This window comes from Haemorhous mexicanus, chromosome 14, assembly GCF_027477595.1.
Source record: "Haemorhous mexicanus isolate bHaeMex1 chromosome 14, bHaeMex1.pri, whole genome shotgun sequence".
Classification (NCBI taxonomy): Eukaryota; Metazoa; Chordata; class Aves; order Passeriformes; family Fringillidae; genus Haemorhous; species Haemorhous mexicanus.
The window spans coordinates 13,342,156-13,359,336 of record NC_082354.1 but is presented as its reverse complement, the minus strand read 5'-3'; the positions used below and the strand labels follow the sequence as shown (position 1 = coordinate 13,359,336).

Genomic DNA, 17,181 nt, shown 5'->3' with positions numbered 1-17,181 from the left:
TGAGTAACTCACTGAGAAAAGTTCCTGAGTTGGGTTAATGCTTTTTACCAAGTCTGATCATGAAACAGGTTTGACGGGCTGGAAGAAGCCCGGTGGTGTGATAGAATGAAAAGAAGGGATTTGTCAATGGCTTTTTCCACTGTTAATAATGAGTGAGCAGTATTTGACTGATGGAGGCCACCTTCTATAAAGTGGGATCTGGTCCAAATCTGCTGGTGGTGGGCTGTGCCTCTGGTGTGAGCAGTGGAGAATCAGGCCTGGTCTTGACCATGTTGCTCAGCCTCTCTACTAACAAGTGGAAATGCATTTTACTGTGAATGTAATGTTATGTGTGTAATTGGCAACAGCTACAGCTTTACCATCTGGACACATGGGTTGGCTGCACAGTATGCACACTTCCACACATGCACACATACATGTAGGCAGGTGTTGAACCAGAGGCAAGCATCCATATTTTTTCCATTGGCATTTGTTGCTTAGGCTAATCTTCTTGGGTTGTAGTCATCTACTATAGTTCTCCTGTTTGTTTTGGGGTTTTTAATGCTTGTTGCCTGCAACTGCTCTTGGTAGCATCCTGTCCAGGTGATCACCTCTCCCCTTCCTTTTCCCAGTGCTTTTTTCTCCCTCTGTACCCAAGTCAGTCCTGCTGAAAAGCTCCTTAGCATCCCTCCTCTTTCTGGACTCTGCCCCTCCTCCTGGTGCATTTACTAACTGCTTACCCAGTGAAGCTGTTGTTTCACCTCCTACTCGTACTATGACTTAGCTGCTCTTCTCTTTCCTGTCTCGCTAAGTTGATAGAGTTGCAGGTGATTTGCAGCCAAGACCCCCTGTTATTTATTGCATGCTTGACCTACATCTGGGCCCCTTTATTTACTCCACTTGTCTTTAATGACTCCCTTATCCACAGGCCCTGCCGCCTGGTGCACTTCAACCTTTACCAAAGAGGCCAGCACTTGAAAAAAACAATGGTGCCACCACAGTCTTTAACCCAAGCGTTTTCCACTACCAACAGGCTCTAGCCAACATGCAGTTGCAACAGCCTACATTCATCCCTACAGGTAAGTGTCTCCTTGCTTTCCCAGCATCATGGTTGTTTATTTTATGACCTTGGTGTTCAGCTGATGAGCAGTTTTGTAAGAGTCTTTAGCAAAAGAATATTGGTGTGTAGTTTCATGTTAAAAATGGATGAAGAATTAGCATCTGTTGTTTGACTTTTTTCCCTTCACCTACTGCAATTTAGAGCTTTTCACATGTAAAGATCCTTCTTAGCCCTTTTTGTGTGATTTGGGGTTTTTTTTAAGCAGTCAAACTAAGAAAAATGTCTGCATGTTTCTTGAATTCATACCTTCTGTTTTTCCTCCTTATGGTTCAACTGGTTAATCCCAAATTAATTCTTTGACTCTTGTGTAGTGCTCTTTTGGACTCATGTTAAAATGTCTATGGACCTCTATGCCTGCTCTTTTGAGGCTGTAGGCACCTCCCTGAGCTTGTATCTCACTGACCTACATATTGCAGCAGCTGTGATGTTTATAGAGGGAATGGTTAGTCTTTAGTAAATACAAATTATATAATCCTCTTTAAAGGCGTATATTTCCCTCTTCCTTGTCTTTTGACCAGTACAATACCCTAAGCTTTTTAAAAGCAATTTAACTCCCAGCTTTTATTGTACCTTTAATGTCTCAGAGTTAAATTGAAAGATGCAGTTCAGTAATTCTTATAGAACTGGAAGTATTAATGTGGCAGATGTGACTGTCTTCTGACTGGCCAATTAACTGCAGCCAAATAGAAAACAAAACCTTCTTGGAGTGGAAAGTATTATAAGTGGCTGAATTAGGAATATTCCAGATAGCTCATATTTTAGTATCATTATTATCATTCAGAGTATCATAGGAAAATTAATGGCCCTGTGTTTTTAACGTTTAATGCTGTATTTACTTGTCAGATAATAGTTACAAAAATACACATAGTGTTTCTCTGGGCTGACCCCTGGAGGTGAACACACAGTGGACTTGCACCTTGGCACTGTTTTCTCTGGGGTCAGGGGAAAAGCTTTAGAGACAATCTGGTCCTGAGAGCACAGTGGAGTGGGGAACTAAACCCTGTGCTCGTGTGGCCTTTCTGTTATGAGAGCCCTTGGAAACACTCAGAACTCAGCAGCTACCAAGATGTTCTTCCAGGGAGGCAGAATCTCATGCAGAGATGGAGTAGTAGCCTTTTACCTTGTGCTCTGCAGAGCATTGGAAAGGCTGGGCTGAGCTGACCTTACCACAGCTCTGGCAGGTGCCAAGTGAAATACTTCTTCAGGAAACACGGAGACCTTGGGGAGTGCCAAGTCCCCAGCTGGCTACACACTGCTCCTCCTCAAGGTCACAGTTGCCAAAGTTGACATAAGGACAGGAGTTTCTGATGGAGCACCATAAATCAGCTGTGCCCAGCCCTCGCTGTGCTGGTACGGGGCTCACGGCAGTGAAATTACACACAGGGCTGATGCATAACAGGGCTGCTTACTGGCACCTGCTCTGTCTGAAGACATTAATGCTGGCCAGAGCAGCACATTTCCAGTCAGAGGACAGATCTGTGATGCATTTATGTTACACATCAGACTCCAGCTCTGGACTGGGCCTTGGCAGTGCTCAGGAAGGCGAAGCAGAGAGGTGGCACGTTGCAGCTCTCGCTGTGGGGAGAGGAGGGAGCTGTTGCTTTTCTTAGTACCTCCTGTTCAGTTGTTGAGAGATCAGCATCATGGGTTGCCATGGCAGGGGGGAGTCAGGCTGTCTCTTGAAAATGGCATCAACCACTGCAATTTTTTCAAGTCCAGAAAAATAAATGCCTCTTTCAGCCTAAACTAGAGACTTTGAATCACGGTCCCTAGTTGCAGGAGTAAATTGCTTTTAGAAAGTCAATTTTAACATGAGTGTGACATTCCTCTAAGGGCAATTTGTTTTCTGTTGACACAATCAGAGAGAAATCAGCATACCCAATACCCAAAAAATCCCAAACAAACCTGATTTCTGGGATCAATCTTATAATTTAATACCAAGGTGGGAGGAGTTTTTTCTCTACTACCCAAGAATTAAAGAATTAATTTGGTTTGCTGTGATCTCTTTAAACTGAGTTTAAACTATTGATATACCTATATGCAGAATTTGGTTGCATGTGCTTAAATACTGAATGCTGCAAAGAGAATACCTGCTTTTTAGTTAAAGTGATATCTAACACTGAAGCTTCACTAATGAAATATCCCTTTTGTTCATCTTTCCACGCTTCAATGCATGGTGTGCAGGGTCAGTTCTGTGCATGACACCCACTGCAAGCGTTGGTAGGTTTTTCTACACAAACTTCTCAACTTTTCCTAATCTGAAAGAGACTGCAAGTTAGTATGCGTCAGTGAGAACCTGGATGGCTGAGTGGTGTGACTGTCTATCCGCTGTCTTCTTTGAGGCTTAAATGGTTGTATCCCTTTTAATTTCTGTGCAGTGCAGTGTTTCATGTGACTTACAATAAGAGAATCCAAGGTGATGTGTTCCCACCCCTATTTAGTTCTGCTTCAGAGACAAGAATCTGTCACTTAAATGTCTTTACAACCCGTTTAAGTCATCTGACACAAGGAAATAGAAGTGGGAGGGTCCTGTTGGCTTTTTTTTTGTTTTATTTTGTATCAAGGAACAGGCAGACTTAAGTTTGGATTTTTAGTTGTCCTTCTGAGGATATTTTAGGAGACTGGTTTAACAAGGTGCTAAGGAGGAGCAGTCAGCCCCTCTGCCAGAGCAGGGTGCTGCTTGTACAGCAAGAGAAGCAGGGTGTGGACCATGGACTGGCTGGAGAGTCATCTCTGTAGGACAGGTGTGCAGTTACAGGAGATCATAGGGAGGTACCACTGCAGGTGCATGTGGGATAAAGGGAGGCAGTGAGTATGTGCTCATTAGTGCTGCAGGGATCCACTCTGTTCAGGCTCCGCATCTGGGTCTTGATGAAACCTCTGGAGGCCTTTGAGGACCTTCCCCTCTTGTCTACAGCTGCTGGGCACAGGAGGGCGGGTGAAAGCTGAGCTTTCATCCTCTAGCCAAGGTTATGCAGGACTACCAGCATCCAGGTGTGTGCCTGCTTTAGCCAGAGGGAGAGAGCAGGAGCCCTGGGAGGAGGTGCAAGGCTTTCCAAGAGCAGGTCTGGAAGCTCTGGCATGAATGGATAAACACTCTGCTCTTGAACCTGCCTATCCCTATAGTACAGTGAGGACACATTGCTTGCATGATGAGGAGCTGAGTCCCTCAAATGCACCTCTGCCTGTAGGAAACCCCAACCCACACCTTCCAACATCTCGTGGCCGGAGTGTTCCCAGCCACAGGCAACACGCTCCTTCCCTGCTGGGGCTGGCCGTGGAAGGGAAGTGTGCTTCCCCACCGCATGTTTGTGGGGATGGCTGGGCCTTCCTCTGGGCTCCTCGACCCCACAAATCCCCCTCGGGTTTGGGGAATGCCCGTGTGTGCACCAGAGCATCCCTTCCAGCACTGTGCTCTGTACTGTGCTCTGCAGGACGTGCAGCTTCAGGAGGCTGCCAAGCTCCCTGCTGCCGTGTTGTCCTTTTGGATGCTCTTCCTGCAAATTGTAGCTGTTCAGATGCATTTGTGTATTTTTCCCCTCTCTGTCCCTTCCCCTCTCCATCCCCCCACCCTGCAAGAGGGGAGTTTTGCCAAATCCTATAGAATTAGGGTGGCAAGGGAGCATGCTGAATTTGTACGGAGAGAGCTCAGTCTGCCAGCCGCTCGTTTGCCGTGCCTCCAGCTCTGTCCTGTGCCAAAACATTGTCCCCGCTAGAGAGAGGCGAGAAAACCTGGTGAAAGGGCTGCGGCAGCCGCTGCAAAGTGCATCATGTACCTCTGGTTGCTGGCGGGGACGGGGTGGGGAGGGAAGGGGACAAGCTTTCCCAGGCGGGCGGGAGGGTGCGCTTGCCAAAATGTCCCCACCCAAAGGAACGTGCACTGGCTGTGTCTAACTCCCCACGGGTGCGAGCTGACGTGGGCTTTTGCTAGCACACCCATCCTCTCCCCCCTTTGGAAATTTGGCCCTCGGAGTCTAATACATCATTGTTCTGCTTATAAATGTACTAAGTGTTGAGAATGTTTTGGTTTTTTCCTTAATTATAATTGTAATTGGCTTTTCCCCTTCTCTCTTGTTTATTTTTTTCCCAACGCTGTCTTGCTTTGCACTGTGATTGCATGCTGCGCCCCGATGTGTCCTTCATGACGATGTCACATGGCTTGTTGCTGTGATTCCTGCCACGCCCCCAAATCCACCACATGTTGCCATGGTTACATAAAACCAACCAAACAAACAAAATATATATACGCTCCACCCTCCTGTATGTCGCTTCCATGGTTCCCTTCCGAAAGTGCCCATGATGCACGGTGCTACGCCCACCACTGTGTCTGCAGCAACAACTCCTGCCACCAGCGTCCCCTTCGCTGCAACAGCTACCGCCAATCAGGTTTGGCCCTTTCAATGGCTTTCTTTCACGTGTTCAGATCTTGAGGACCGGGCGAGGGCTGGATCCCGTGCGGGGTCGAGCGCCGTCCCGCCCAGCTCGGCGCAGGCTGGGGCGCGCAGAGGCAGCGTGTGCGTGTGTGCGAGCGTGAGGCCGGGGATGGACAGGGGCCGCTCCTGCCGCCTGCGGGACGGGCTCAAGCCCGGCTGGAGCGTAGGGATGGGCGATTGGCAGGGCTGCAGGCTCTCCTCCAAAACCACACCTCCCCCCAGGTCCTCCAAACACGGGCGGTGAATCTCCCGGGTGTAGAGTCACGCAAGACCTGCAGCACTTCTGCTTTCAGTCTCAAGCAGAAATACCACCCCGAGCATCCTTCCCTGTGGTATTTTGGCTTGTCCTCTCTGGACTGGAAAGTGGAAGTGGAAATACAAAGTGGCTTCCCCCCCACCACAAAATCAGACTCTGAAAACTACCAAAAAAGCCCAAACAACCAAAAATCGGGGGTGAGACTGTGAAGTTTCAAGTTTTTTTTATGCCAATAGCATGTCACCCATCCCTACAGAGAGGACTCTGGATGTGCAGTACGTGCCATTGTAGCACTGCCATAAGTGTACAGGATTCCATGCATGTGTGCCAAGCCATAATTCTCTCCAAAACTTTCCTCTGAAGATACTGAGTGTGATGGCTGCTTCTGCACAGTCCTGAACCGTATATGCACAACCTGTCCTAGTGATGCGTCCTGAAAATTTGGTGTGACACAACTTCTCCCAGTTAGACCAGAGACATTTCAAACACTTTAAAAAAAATTTTTCCCCCAGGACTAATTTTAGCATTTTTATTTGTCATGCTCTCAGGTTTAGAGCTATTGCAAAGAAATCGGAGTGTCACTTTGCTCTGTAGGAGGCTGTTATCCATGCTGAATACCAGTAATATCTCTGGGGGCATCCTCTAGGCTTTTGCTGGTGTGAGGTCATGAGGATTTCAGTAGGAGTTTTGCCTGCATAAGTCCTAGGCAGAGTTTTACTGCTCGCAGAAGGAATTGCCAGTCTTTTTCTGTGCTTTGTTGTTATTTTCAGGTAGAGCAGGTTTTACTCAGACTTGTATTGGTCATGAGAGGAAAGCAGAAGTTGCTGTGTAGCGTTGCTCTGTGGCTGTGTGAGTCCTGTTTGAGGCAGATAGTTTCAGGGCATTTCTGTTTTACTTGTAGTCTGTGGAGTCAAAATCCCAGTACAATCGCCAGGTACTCCACAAAGCATCAGTAGTGGTGCAGCTACATTGTACTTTAAGTGTAGCAAAATAAAGACTTGGGAGTGGATCCTGTTTTATAAGACACTGACAGTACATATTTATCTGATGCTGAAGACAGAATGAACAGTCCGATCTCAAGGCAATGTTTTAATGTGTTGTGTTCTTTGTTTTTTTTGCTGTAGATATCCCAGTTATCAGTAGATGAACTGAGTAGCAGCATGTTTGTTTCACAGATGTAGAAGTTCCCGATAGAACAGTAAGTTCCTTTTTGGTATTTCTCTTTATGGTGAATTGATTTGTACATGGGCACTGCATCCCCTAAACACAGTGCTGGCTCAGGCAGAGGGACTGAGCCCATGGGACCCCATTGGCTTCGTGCTCTGCTGACTCAACAGGAACTCAGCTGCTGCAGCACAAACATGGACCAGCCCTGTGGTTTATAACGAATTTCCTGTGTCTCAAGTACCTGTGTTGGGGTGGTCACAGCCTCCCTGTGCACCCCCCAGTCCCATGGCTCTGTGTTTACAGGTTGCTCTTGCTCTGCACAGCTCCCAGCTGCCTGCAGATGCCTCAGGGATTTGCAGTGTTGATGGCAAAGACTGCTCTGGTAATGAGTCAGCTGAAAAGGTGTAACTTCTCTTTTGCTGTTAGTGACATATTTTCTTTCCTGGGGTAAGCAGGATTGGGTCAGCAGCAGCTGCTGTGCATCTGCAAGGCTGGCTTGGTCTGGGCAGAAGTCTGCTGGTCAGCTGCAGAGTGGCCCTGGCTTATGAGGGGTTGGAGACCAGAATGAATGTCATGAGCAACATAGTCTTCACCCCACCTGCAGATCCTGGGCTTCCCTAAGAGGAGTTTTCTCTGATGGGAGTGGTGGAGAAATTTGTCCTTGGAGTTACAGAGTACTATTTCACAGCCATAGCAGCAGTGTCATTTTTCCATTGCTTTTCTTTGTGAATTTTAGCTGATGTTCATGAGCTAAAATCTCTGGGTAGTTTCAGTTCTTGACTGTGTTTTTTTACCTCAGGAGAGTTCAGCCAATTCAACAAGAGGTCTTTCTCAAAGCAACCATTTAGTATATGCAGATATGCAAACCCATTTCTTCCTTAGGTCACATATTACAGGCAAGTCCTTAAATACTGGAAATTAATTTGGCAAGCAATTCAGTAATGATATCTATTAGCAATCAAGAGAAGCTACTTTCTCAGTGGTGGCCCTTATCTCTGCTGACCTTAATTAAGTACCATATGTGTACATGACCTGCTAACTGTGGCTGTGGACCCTGTTCATAAGGGGTGACACCAAGCTTATCCACATTAGTGAAAATGTTGTTCAGCTTAGACTGTACTGCTGTTTCCAAATGGCAGACAGACATGACATGTTAACCCATTTCCATAACGTGTAAACCAGCCTGTTCCACTCAATAAGGATATCATTTGATTGGAAGAGCTTCATCTGGAATGTTTTCAGCATTTTTTCAGGTGACTTTCCCTCAGTGGGACTTTGGTAACTGAAACCCTCACTGCTCTGAGTGGTGTTTGTCTTTTCCTCCATGGTTGAAGTAGTCCTGGTAGCCAGGCTGATTGGTCTAGCTCTGCAGGAGATAAGTTGTTGGGTCCTTCAGTGGCGGATTTTCATGAGCATGTCACAAAGAGGTAATTTGCTCCCAGAAGAAGGTCCCCTGAGCACAGGGTTTCTGTGTCAGTGTTTTATCTCTGGGCTCAGTTGCCTAAATCCTTAGGATCAGATTTAATGTGACTGTCTAAAGGAAACAAGAGCTAACACAGATCAGGGATTCCTTTGGCCCTCTCCTTAGCCACCCTCTACTTGGCATCCCGTCCAAAAATCAAGACTATTATTTGTTCACCTCCCTCTTTCACTATTTGCTCTGTCATTGTGTGAAAGAGAGAGTCATAAGTGTAGATTTAAGAGGATGCCAAGTGTGTTATTTGCAATTTCTCCCTACATCAGAAAATTATTGGAATAAAATGTCTGTCTGCAACACACTAATGACAACTTCTTGGGCAACACATTGAGGATGTAAATGTATTAGAATGAATTTTAAAATATAGATGTATTAACTTCTCACTATTTCTTTGTTGTTTTTTTCTTTCCCCTGCAGCAGACCATGTTGAAATTGTGAACAGTAAAATTATGGAGCACCAGGACTTCTTGGTGGGAAGCTGCGCATGGCCTTTCTGTATATATTCCCCTCTTCCCTCTATCATTCTCTACCACCTCTACAGTAAGCCTGTTGCAGCCTACATGTTAACCAAAAACTGATCAATGGGAATGTCAAAAAAAAAAAGAAAAAAAAAAAGCACTATAGAAACAATTAACAAACAGCGCTCTGTTATATGAGATATACAAGTAGGAAATTATAATAGACTTTTATAACACATTACTTTAACACACTTAATCATTTTATGACTACCATCATGATAAGTGCATCTGCACAGCGGACTGTTGGTTTACTGTATACTATCGATGGATAAATGTTTGTCTTGTTTTTAAAGTGTTATCTTACTGTTTTGTTTACATCATAGTCTATTGATTTGTTTTAAAGTGTACATCATTATCAAGTATACTCAATACCATTTTTTCATTATTGTTATGTCTTAAGTTTTCATATACTGTAGGTTTTATGGGGTTTTGTTTGTTTTTTACTAAAAATGTTATTGTGGGAAACAGGAATTACGTGCTTGAAAAACACGACACAGAATGTTCTGCCCTGTGCTGGATTTTGCTGTTAATGTCAGCTGAAGTTGCTTATGTTAAATGCTCCTTTTATCATTTAAAACTTGCCTTCAGATAGTCTCCAAATTTTTAGTACAAGTGATGTGAAAAGACAGCTATCATTTTAGTCCAGTTCAGGGTTCTTCTTTCAATACAATGAGCTGATTCTGGAAACTTTTGGAAAAAAAAAGAACACAAAAGCCCAGGCTCAGTAAGGGGACAGGAACAATTTGCTCAGACAGGGGTAAGCATCAAGGGATTTCTGCAGCTCTGTTGTCCATTGAAGTGCATTCTCAGCTGCAAACGGCGCACAATCTCTCTCGCTGTTCTCATGGTGCAGTCGAAACAAACAACAAAAAAATGGTGGTGGAGTGAGACAGCTTCAGTTGGGCAAAAGCTCATTGCATTGGAGAGGAGGAGCAGGTGCCAGCCCTTGGCTGGGGAGGGCCCGGGGCCGTGGCTCAGCCCAGGCTGGGTAGCACCGAACCCTGGGGCTTGTCTCCACCAAGCATGCTGAAACATTTTGGCCTGAAATCTTATATGTGTCTCTTGTTGAAATTTTGTCAGCATGCCCCATTTATTTAATCACTATTTTCCATAAGTGGGTGATTATTTCCCCCATCCCTGTGATCTCTGGCCCTTTAAGCAAACAGCAGTAACAAAGCAGCAAAAAGCTCAGCATAAGCTTTCTGCTGAAGATAAACATTTGTCTTAATGGAGTTCCTGTCGGTCAGTGGATTTATTTTGGCACCTTCTACTTGATCAAGAGCAATGTTTGTTGCACAACAAGGGCTAGTTCTCAATACCTCCTTTTCATACGCACGAATAAAACCATTTCAGCCCGTGCACCCTGGACAGCCCCGCCTGTCGTTATGCTGCGTTGCTGAACAATCTGGCTGCAGAAATGCATTTTGGTTGAGGATACCACCAAATTCATCATCATAGCTCTACAGTATCATTGGCATTGTAGGAGAGGTGGATTTGCTGCTGTAAATCCACAAACTCCATACAGGGAGAAAGAGAATCAAGCAAGAGGCCAGCTCACAGTGTCTGGAGGGGCGACCACCCCAAGCTCAGAGTGGTCCTGTAGAGTGCCAAATTCAGACACCAGATTTTCTTCTCTTTTCCCAGTTCCTTGGCCTTGGTTAGATATCCCTTGTTCCCCCTCCTGCAGTATGAGCACAGACAGTTTGCTAGATGTGTATCTCCATGGGCCATGAGTGATGGTGGCACACCCAGGGCACAGCCTGTGTGCCCCAGGGCAGGCTCTGACCATCTGCCCCTGGAGACTCACTCATAGCACAAACCTTTGAGGAGCCCAGCTCAGGAAGGCTTTGAGGAATCTTTTTGTTCAATTCAGCAGACTTTGAACCAAACTTTGATAGAAAGGGGAAAAAAACCATCCCCCCAAGACCTCCTTCATGGACCCTGAGTTTTGACAGTCGCTTGTGTCCGTGGATGTTCCCCAGCCATCTGTGCTCACAAGCAGAGGGGTGAAATCAGTGACTCTCATTTGTATTGGTGACCACATACCTGTTCTTTTCACCACTGTGTTTCTGTTTCCCGAAACCATAACATTGTTAGTGGAAAAAGTGGATTTGAGTACTTCCTGTTTGAAATTATTTGTGTATCAAAAATGGGTTTTGCACAACCTGTGCCAGTGCCTCAACAAAGAACAGAGCTGATCTTCTTAAGCCAGAAAGGATGCATTCAAGCTTGTATGGCTTTATGAGTTCAAGGAGGTTGAAATTTTTTCAGTGCTAAATGGATTTTTGTATATCTTGAAACTTTGATGTAACCTCCTATTTTATTTATCGACTTAAACATCTGGCATAGATGTGCATAGAATGTAAACCTAGAATACAGCTGTTTTCATGTCACATTTAAAGCACTGAAAAAAAAGGCGTTTAAGGATTATTTTTTATTAAAGAGGTCCAATGAGGGATGTTCAGGGTAGTTATATTAGGTGCCACAACAGTTTTTATATTGCTGGCAAATTTAGAGTTAATTTGTAAATGAGTTTAAGGAAAGAAAAGCTTGAAGCACTAAACTTCACCAAATTCAAAACAATCTCGGCAAAAATGCCATTTTGAGGTAGCACTATTTAAACTAGTTGTGCAATGACTTGCTCTAATTTTCTTTGTTCAAGAAAGAAAAGAAAAAAAAAATCAGTCGCCAGACTATAAATTTCCTAAATAGACTATTACAAAGTCACCGAGCTAGTTAGTGACTCTAAACAAATGTCATAAAAGCATGAATATCATCCTTTATTTGACAAGAGATGTATGTAAGTTTGTTTAAATCAATATAATTTTAGTGACATTTTTATAAGCTTCCCACTTTCCATGAACCTATATTTTTTATTTATCCAAAGTTATTTCTCTTTGTCCATTTCTCTCAGCCTTATGCAAACAATATGCAAGAAATGCTGAAACTTGGATAAAACGGGTCATGCAGAGGGAAAATGAAAGCTGAGATTGATCATTTTCACGAAAAAAGGTTGTTAGTAGTTTCAATAAAAAGTACTACTACTAAACTGTAACATAAGCAGACAATAAAAGAGGGATTTAAAATAAAATGGATTCATAAAACTATTAAGATTATTTTTGTTAAATACAGTGTTTTTAGTAATTTGGAACATGATTTCACAATCAGCCGTGTTTTTTAGTTGGAAATTTTTAGCTGATGATTTTTGACTGTGTATTTTTGCATCGCAACGTTCTAGAAGCCGTGACCTCCCCGGGCAGCCCGCGCAGGTTCCCGACGCGCGTCTCCCGCGGCGCTGGGGCGCTCCCCGCGGGCTGGGCCGGGGTCCCGCCGCTCCTCCCGCTGCTCCTCCCCTGTCCCCTGCAGCGGGGACCCCGCGGAGCTGGCACCTCGGTGGCACAGGTGGCCGGAGCGGGACACGGCGACGTCCCCTGGGCCGGCTGGCGCTGGCGCGGTAGGAGTAGCTCTAGGACACGCCGGGTACACAAGGATTGAGAAACTGGAGTCCTCGTTTTGTTTATCCCTTGTACATTTCACAGACATGAAAATTGAAAAAGGTGAAATTTATGAGGAAAATCTAATTTCCCATTCCTGTTGAATGGATTTAGTTTGATATTGACCTGATTTTACCATGTGCCTGTTGAAGGCCTTAGAGTATATACTGTATGTTAAAGACTGTAATAACTTTAAAAAAAAAAATAGTTGATAGCCTAATCCAAATGTAAATAGAGCTACAACTCATTGTTACTAGGCTACAACGCATTAATTCATGTCATATATTTTCATTTCTCTACCATTAGTTTTTAAGGTTTTCATTATTGCTTTTTTTGATATCTTTAGTAACTAATGAATTTAATTTTGAAGGAGAGTTAGAGAAAGTTTAAAATTTTTAATACATGTATTCAGCCCATTTAGTTATATTCTAAACCAACACTGAAGCATGGTAAGGTATAGAATACAGTCCATAACTAGTTTGTATAGTTTACAGTTTAAGAACAAAATTAACTTTGTATGTAACTCCTACAATGATAGATTCATTGTTAACTAATTATATTAAGTTGTTGTTGCTATGGCAACAAAACTACAACATGGCTACCTTTGTATACATTATTTGTGAAATTTTCACATGTAAATTAAAAGTGATGTGTAACAGTATGAGCTTGTTAAAGGTACAGTTCGATACTGTCAGATAAAGATATGATTGAATATTTTTAAAATCCCAAAGTCCCATGTGAACGCTGAATTTGTGTCTTTAAGGTCACTTTTTCAGTCAAGAAGTTTACAACACATGGATTTAGAGTCAGGTTTTATAGCTTGTAGAAATTGTTGTGTGGCAAGGGTTATTCCACAGTATTTTCACTTGGGAAACACAGCAGCCTGTATTTACAGCGTAGTGACCGGTCTTGCTTTCATTTCACATCCATTCACACGGTGGCAATTCAGAAGTAATCAGTTTCAGTACTGTAGCTTTGCCTGCAATTTTCTTTTCTCCAGAAATTGAACACTCACACGATTACGTTACGATCAGGGCTAAATAATTAAGCATATAACTATTTTAATACTAATTTATATTAGCAAAAACTGTACATAAGAAAAAAAATATTGTGGAATGACCCCGTAACAGTGTTGAAGATACAAATATGCTGCAGTTAAACTGATTCAGTTAGTGTACGAATGTGTGAGACACACCTTTTTTGCACTTATGTACATAGTCCACGAAAGAAATCCTTGGAACTTATTTTGAATATAAAAAGTCTGTAATAATACAGGAAAAGTTTGTAAAAGAGATAGGTATTACTAAGGCTTTGAAAAGGAGGAGTTTTTTGCTATAAAACTTATCTGAAAGCATGATGTTGCTTTGCTGTTGTAAAAGCTTTGTAGTTTGCCATAGCTTATTATACAGCAGACTGATAACAGGTCAGCTCCAACCTGCAGCACAGAGAATGGGAAACGGTGTGGAATTAATTAGTAAGGTCACTAGCAAAGATTCAAATTACTTTTTTTAATCAGCCTACATTTTCAAACACACCCCAGGTCATGTTTCTGATAGGTTGTGTTCTCGGTGAATCCTGTTAGGACTGGTAGGTCCATGGCAGCACACACACATTTTTCCTAGCACCTAATCCTATTTCTGTCTTGAAGTGTTTATCTGTGGGAGGTGACTGTCATTGTGGTGAGTGTTTTAAATCCCAGAGTGAATTTGAAATGTCACAACTTCTTGATTTTTATTTTTTTTAACCTTTTGGGGCAAGGTAACAAAAAGGAAGGAGCTGGTGAACCATAGATGGGCAGGGATGGGTTGGGATTGTCTGGGACCAGTTCTTTCTGCTGTGTGACAGCCATGGTGTGATTTGAGAGGCACAAGGTAGTGCTGCAGGGACAGGGAGGTGGAGGCTGGTGGCAGTGTGGCCAGCTGGGTGCTCCAGGCTGGGACTAACAAGCCCCTTTGAGTTGCCACCGAAGGAGAGCAAAGCTGTGGGTCCTCAGTGAGCAGCCTCTTGTTCCTGTTTGCATTGGTACTGCTGGGACTCTGCAGTGCTGGGGGATTTTGGAGCAGCTGAAGTGCCTGTGTTGACCCATTTATTTTTGATTGGAACAAGTTTCGGTTTTTGTTGGATTTTTTTTTTTACTTTTTTTTTTTTTTTTTTTTTCTTCTGCAAAACCCAAGCCCCAGTTTTGCTTCAGAAAAGTAACTGGTTTTGCCATGAGTCTGTCCTGACTCAAGCAGTGAGGGGCAAGTCCCCCAGAGCAGAACCAGTGGGAGGTGGCATCCGATGTGACTGTCACCCTTGCTGGATGCCCCAGGCTGGAGCTGAGCTGTTGCTGCCAAGCCCAAGAGCTGTTCCTTGGCCAGCATTTCTGACCCCTGGCAATGCCACTGTGTGCCCAGCCAGCCCATTCTGCACCACAGGGCTGTGCAAGTGGTGGTTTGCTGAATTGGAACAGCCCCAGGGTCTTTAAAATGAGGAAAAATCAGATGTTGCTTCTCTCCGTGGTGTTATGTAATAACCTAGATTTTAATACAAAATAATCAGCTAGTTCAAGCCACCACACGATTATGGCTTCCCTTTGCCATCGTCAGTTTCTATAATCAAGTTCTTTCTCATTTCTAGGATTATGAGAGAAAAATATTTTGCACTATGTGAAATGAATCATAGCTGGTCAAACTTTGTCGGGGTATGAGCACGATCATGACAACACTGCTAAAATCTTTGCTAGTGATTTTACTGACATCCTCTATCATCAAAAATAACTCTATATGCCTCTCAAAGGAGATATTTAAACATGCAAAATAACACAACTGTTAAATAAAATGAAGTTGTCTTTCCAAACACACAACAGAGAGAATTACCTGACACCGAATTACAAGGTTCCAGTTCTTTATTACTGTACACAGATGCTATTTGATAGTGGTGGAAGCCAAATGATTTTGTTGCCATGGCTTTTGTATCCTAGCAGATGAGGGGATGATAAGACCATTCTTAGATTGGATTATGGGATTTTTTTTTCTTTCCAATTAGCTTTGTTTTAATTTTTTTTTTTTTAAGATCATGAAAATGAACCAACTCCTCACCCTTTATTACATCACCTGACAAAAGATCACTATTTTTTTTTATAAATAGAGAATTGTATTTTAGGCAATCACTAAAATCAAAGAGAGAATGTTCTCCTAAATTGTCAATTTTTAATTTAAATATATAAAAACATTTATACTATACTGTGTAAAGTAGATCTTTGAAGCACATTCTTCTTTTCATAGGCATTTCTGGTAAAACAATGTATGGGAAACATTAGATATCAATTTAATGGAATAGTTTAGAAAATATATACAAATGATTACACTTAGCCCTGTGGAATTGTAAGAAATTAAAATATCATTGGATCCAGACAGGCGTAGGTTAATGCAGTATTTCAGTTCCATAACAGGATAGTTCATTCCCTCAACTGCTACCAACAGGGTGTATGCTTTGAATTTATGTTTCTTTTTGCCACATTATATTGCTGTAGTGCTTGTACGTGCTTTAGAAATGTGCATAATGCTACTCATTTTAGTATGTTACTTCTATATTGTTATTGTTTATTTTTTGATCTTTTAATAAAGTGTATAAAATTCTTGGTTATGTTTTTTATGGATCCATATCTACACATTAATAGGAGTTTACTTTAAAAACTTTTCAAGTTCCAGTTTATTAGTCCCAAACTTCAAAGATTCTGATGTAAAAATAATAACTAATGAATTTGAATCAATGTTATATCTGAAGTGTAGATCAACAGAATAAATTTCTTTCCAGAAAATACCTTCAGTATTTTGAATTCTGTAGCCAGTGCCTCCTTTTTACTGGATGCATTCGGCCTATCATATTAAAGTTACTAACACAAGACAGACATTTGTATTTTAGAAAAATAAAAAGTAAAACTTTCCAGATGCTGCCTTTTGGTTTCTCTCGTGCCTTAGACCTTCGGAGACACATGTGATGTGGTCTGCTTGGCTTGGCTTGTGTTTTTCCATGCTTCCTTTCTGACCTGTCTGTGATGTGATTAGAGAGGAGATCAGAGCTGTGCATTTGAAGATAACCATGAAGAATGAATCAACTCCCATTCAAAGGCCTGCAGCTTTTGTAGAACAGTGGTGTGTGTATTAATTTTTCTCTTTCAGCATTCGTGTCAGATGCCATTTTGAATGTCCCAGTGCAATAATACAACAGTGAGCTCCTCTTTGGCAGCAGCCTGGATTTCCCAGCTCTCTTCCAAGTGCCCAGCTCGTCCCGGGCTGCCCGGCCAGCACAGACTGGGGCTGCCTCTCACCAAGGTCTGGAGCCACCCTGGCTGAGCTGGGTCTGGGCTGCTACAGGAGAAAATTGCTTCTTGATGAGCTTGTTTGTGCTTTCTGTAACATCGTGTAGATTTAGATGTAAGAAAACTGCTCAGCAGTGAGGCCACCTTGGTCACCACCTTGTTGCCAGTAGCTCTGCATCAGAGGGGCTTTCACCCCTCGACTGCCTTGCGGTCACCACGTGCTCCACCAAGGCTTAAAGCTGGAGGCACCAGGCCAGGACACGTGGCTGTGCCAGGCCACAGCGTCACCCAGCTCACGGGCGGCAGAGGACAGCGTCGGAGCCCCCGGGATGTGAGTAACTGCCCCCAGGATGTGAATAACTGCCCTGAGGATGTAACTGCCCCCAGGATGTGAATAACTGCCCTGAGGATGTAACTGCCCCCAGGATGTGAAT

General features: G+C 43.3%; 1 protein-coding gene across 11 annotated transcripts in view; it reads left to right on the top strand.

Moving 5' to 3' along the window:
* MBNL3 (muscleblind like splicing regulator 3) overlaps window positions 1-16,374 on the top strand; it is a 92,500-nt gene extending 76,126 nt beyond the window's left edge. For 9 of the 11 annotated variants that reach the window (XM_059859424.1, XM_059859420.1, XM_059859421.1 and 6 more), the window contains 5 exons: window positions 908-1,058; window positions 3,284-3,319; window positions 5,391-5,485; window positions 6,913-6,986; window positions 8,850-16,374. In XM_059859424.1, the coding sequence (XP_059715407.1) occupies window positions 908-1,058; window positions 3,284-3,319; window positions 5,391-5,485; window positions 6,913-6,969 (339 nt within the window). In that variant the 3' untranslated portion in view covers window positions 6,970-6,986; window positions 8,850-16,374. The remainder of the gene's footprint in view (window positions 1-907; window positions 1,059-3,283; window positions 3,320-5,390; window positions 5,486-6,912; window positions 6,987-8,849) is intronic. The other 2 variants (XM_059859423.1, XR_009488281.1) reach the window with 2 other exon arrangements.
* The last annotated feature ends 807 nt before the right edge of the window (window positions 16,375-17,181 follow it).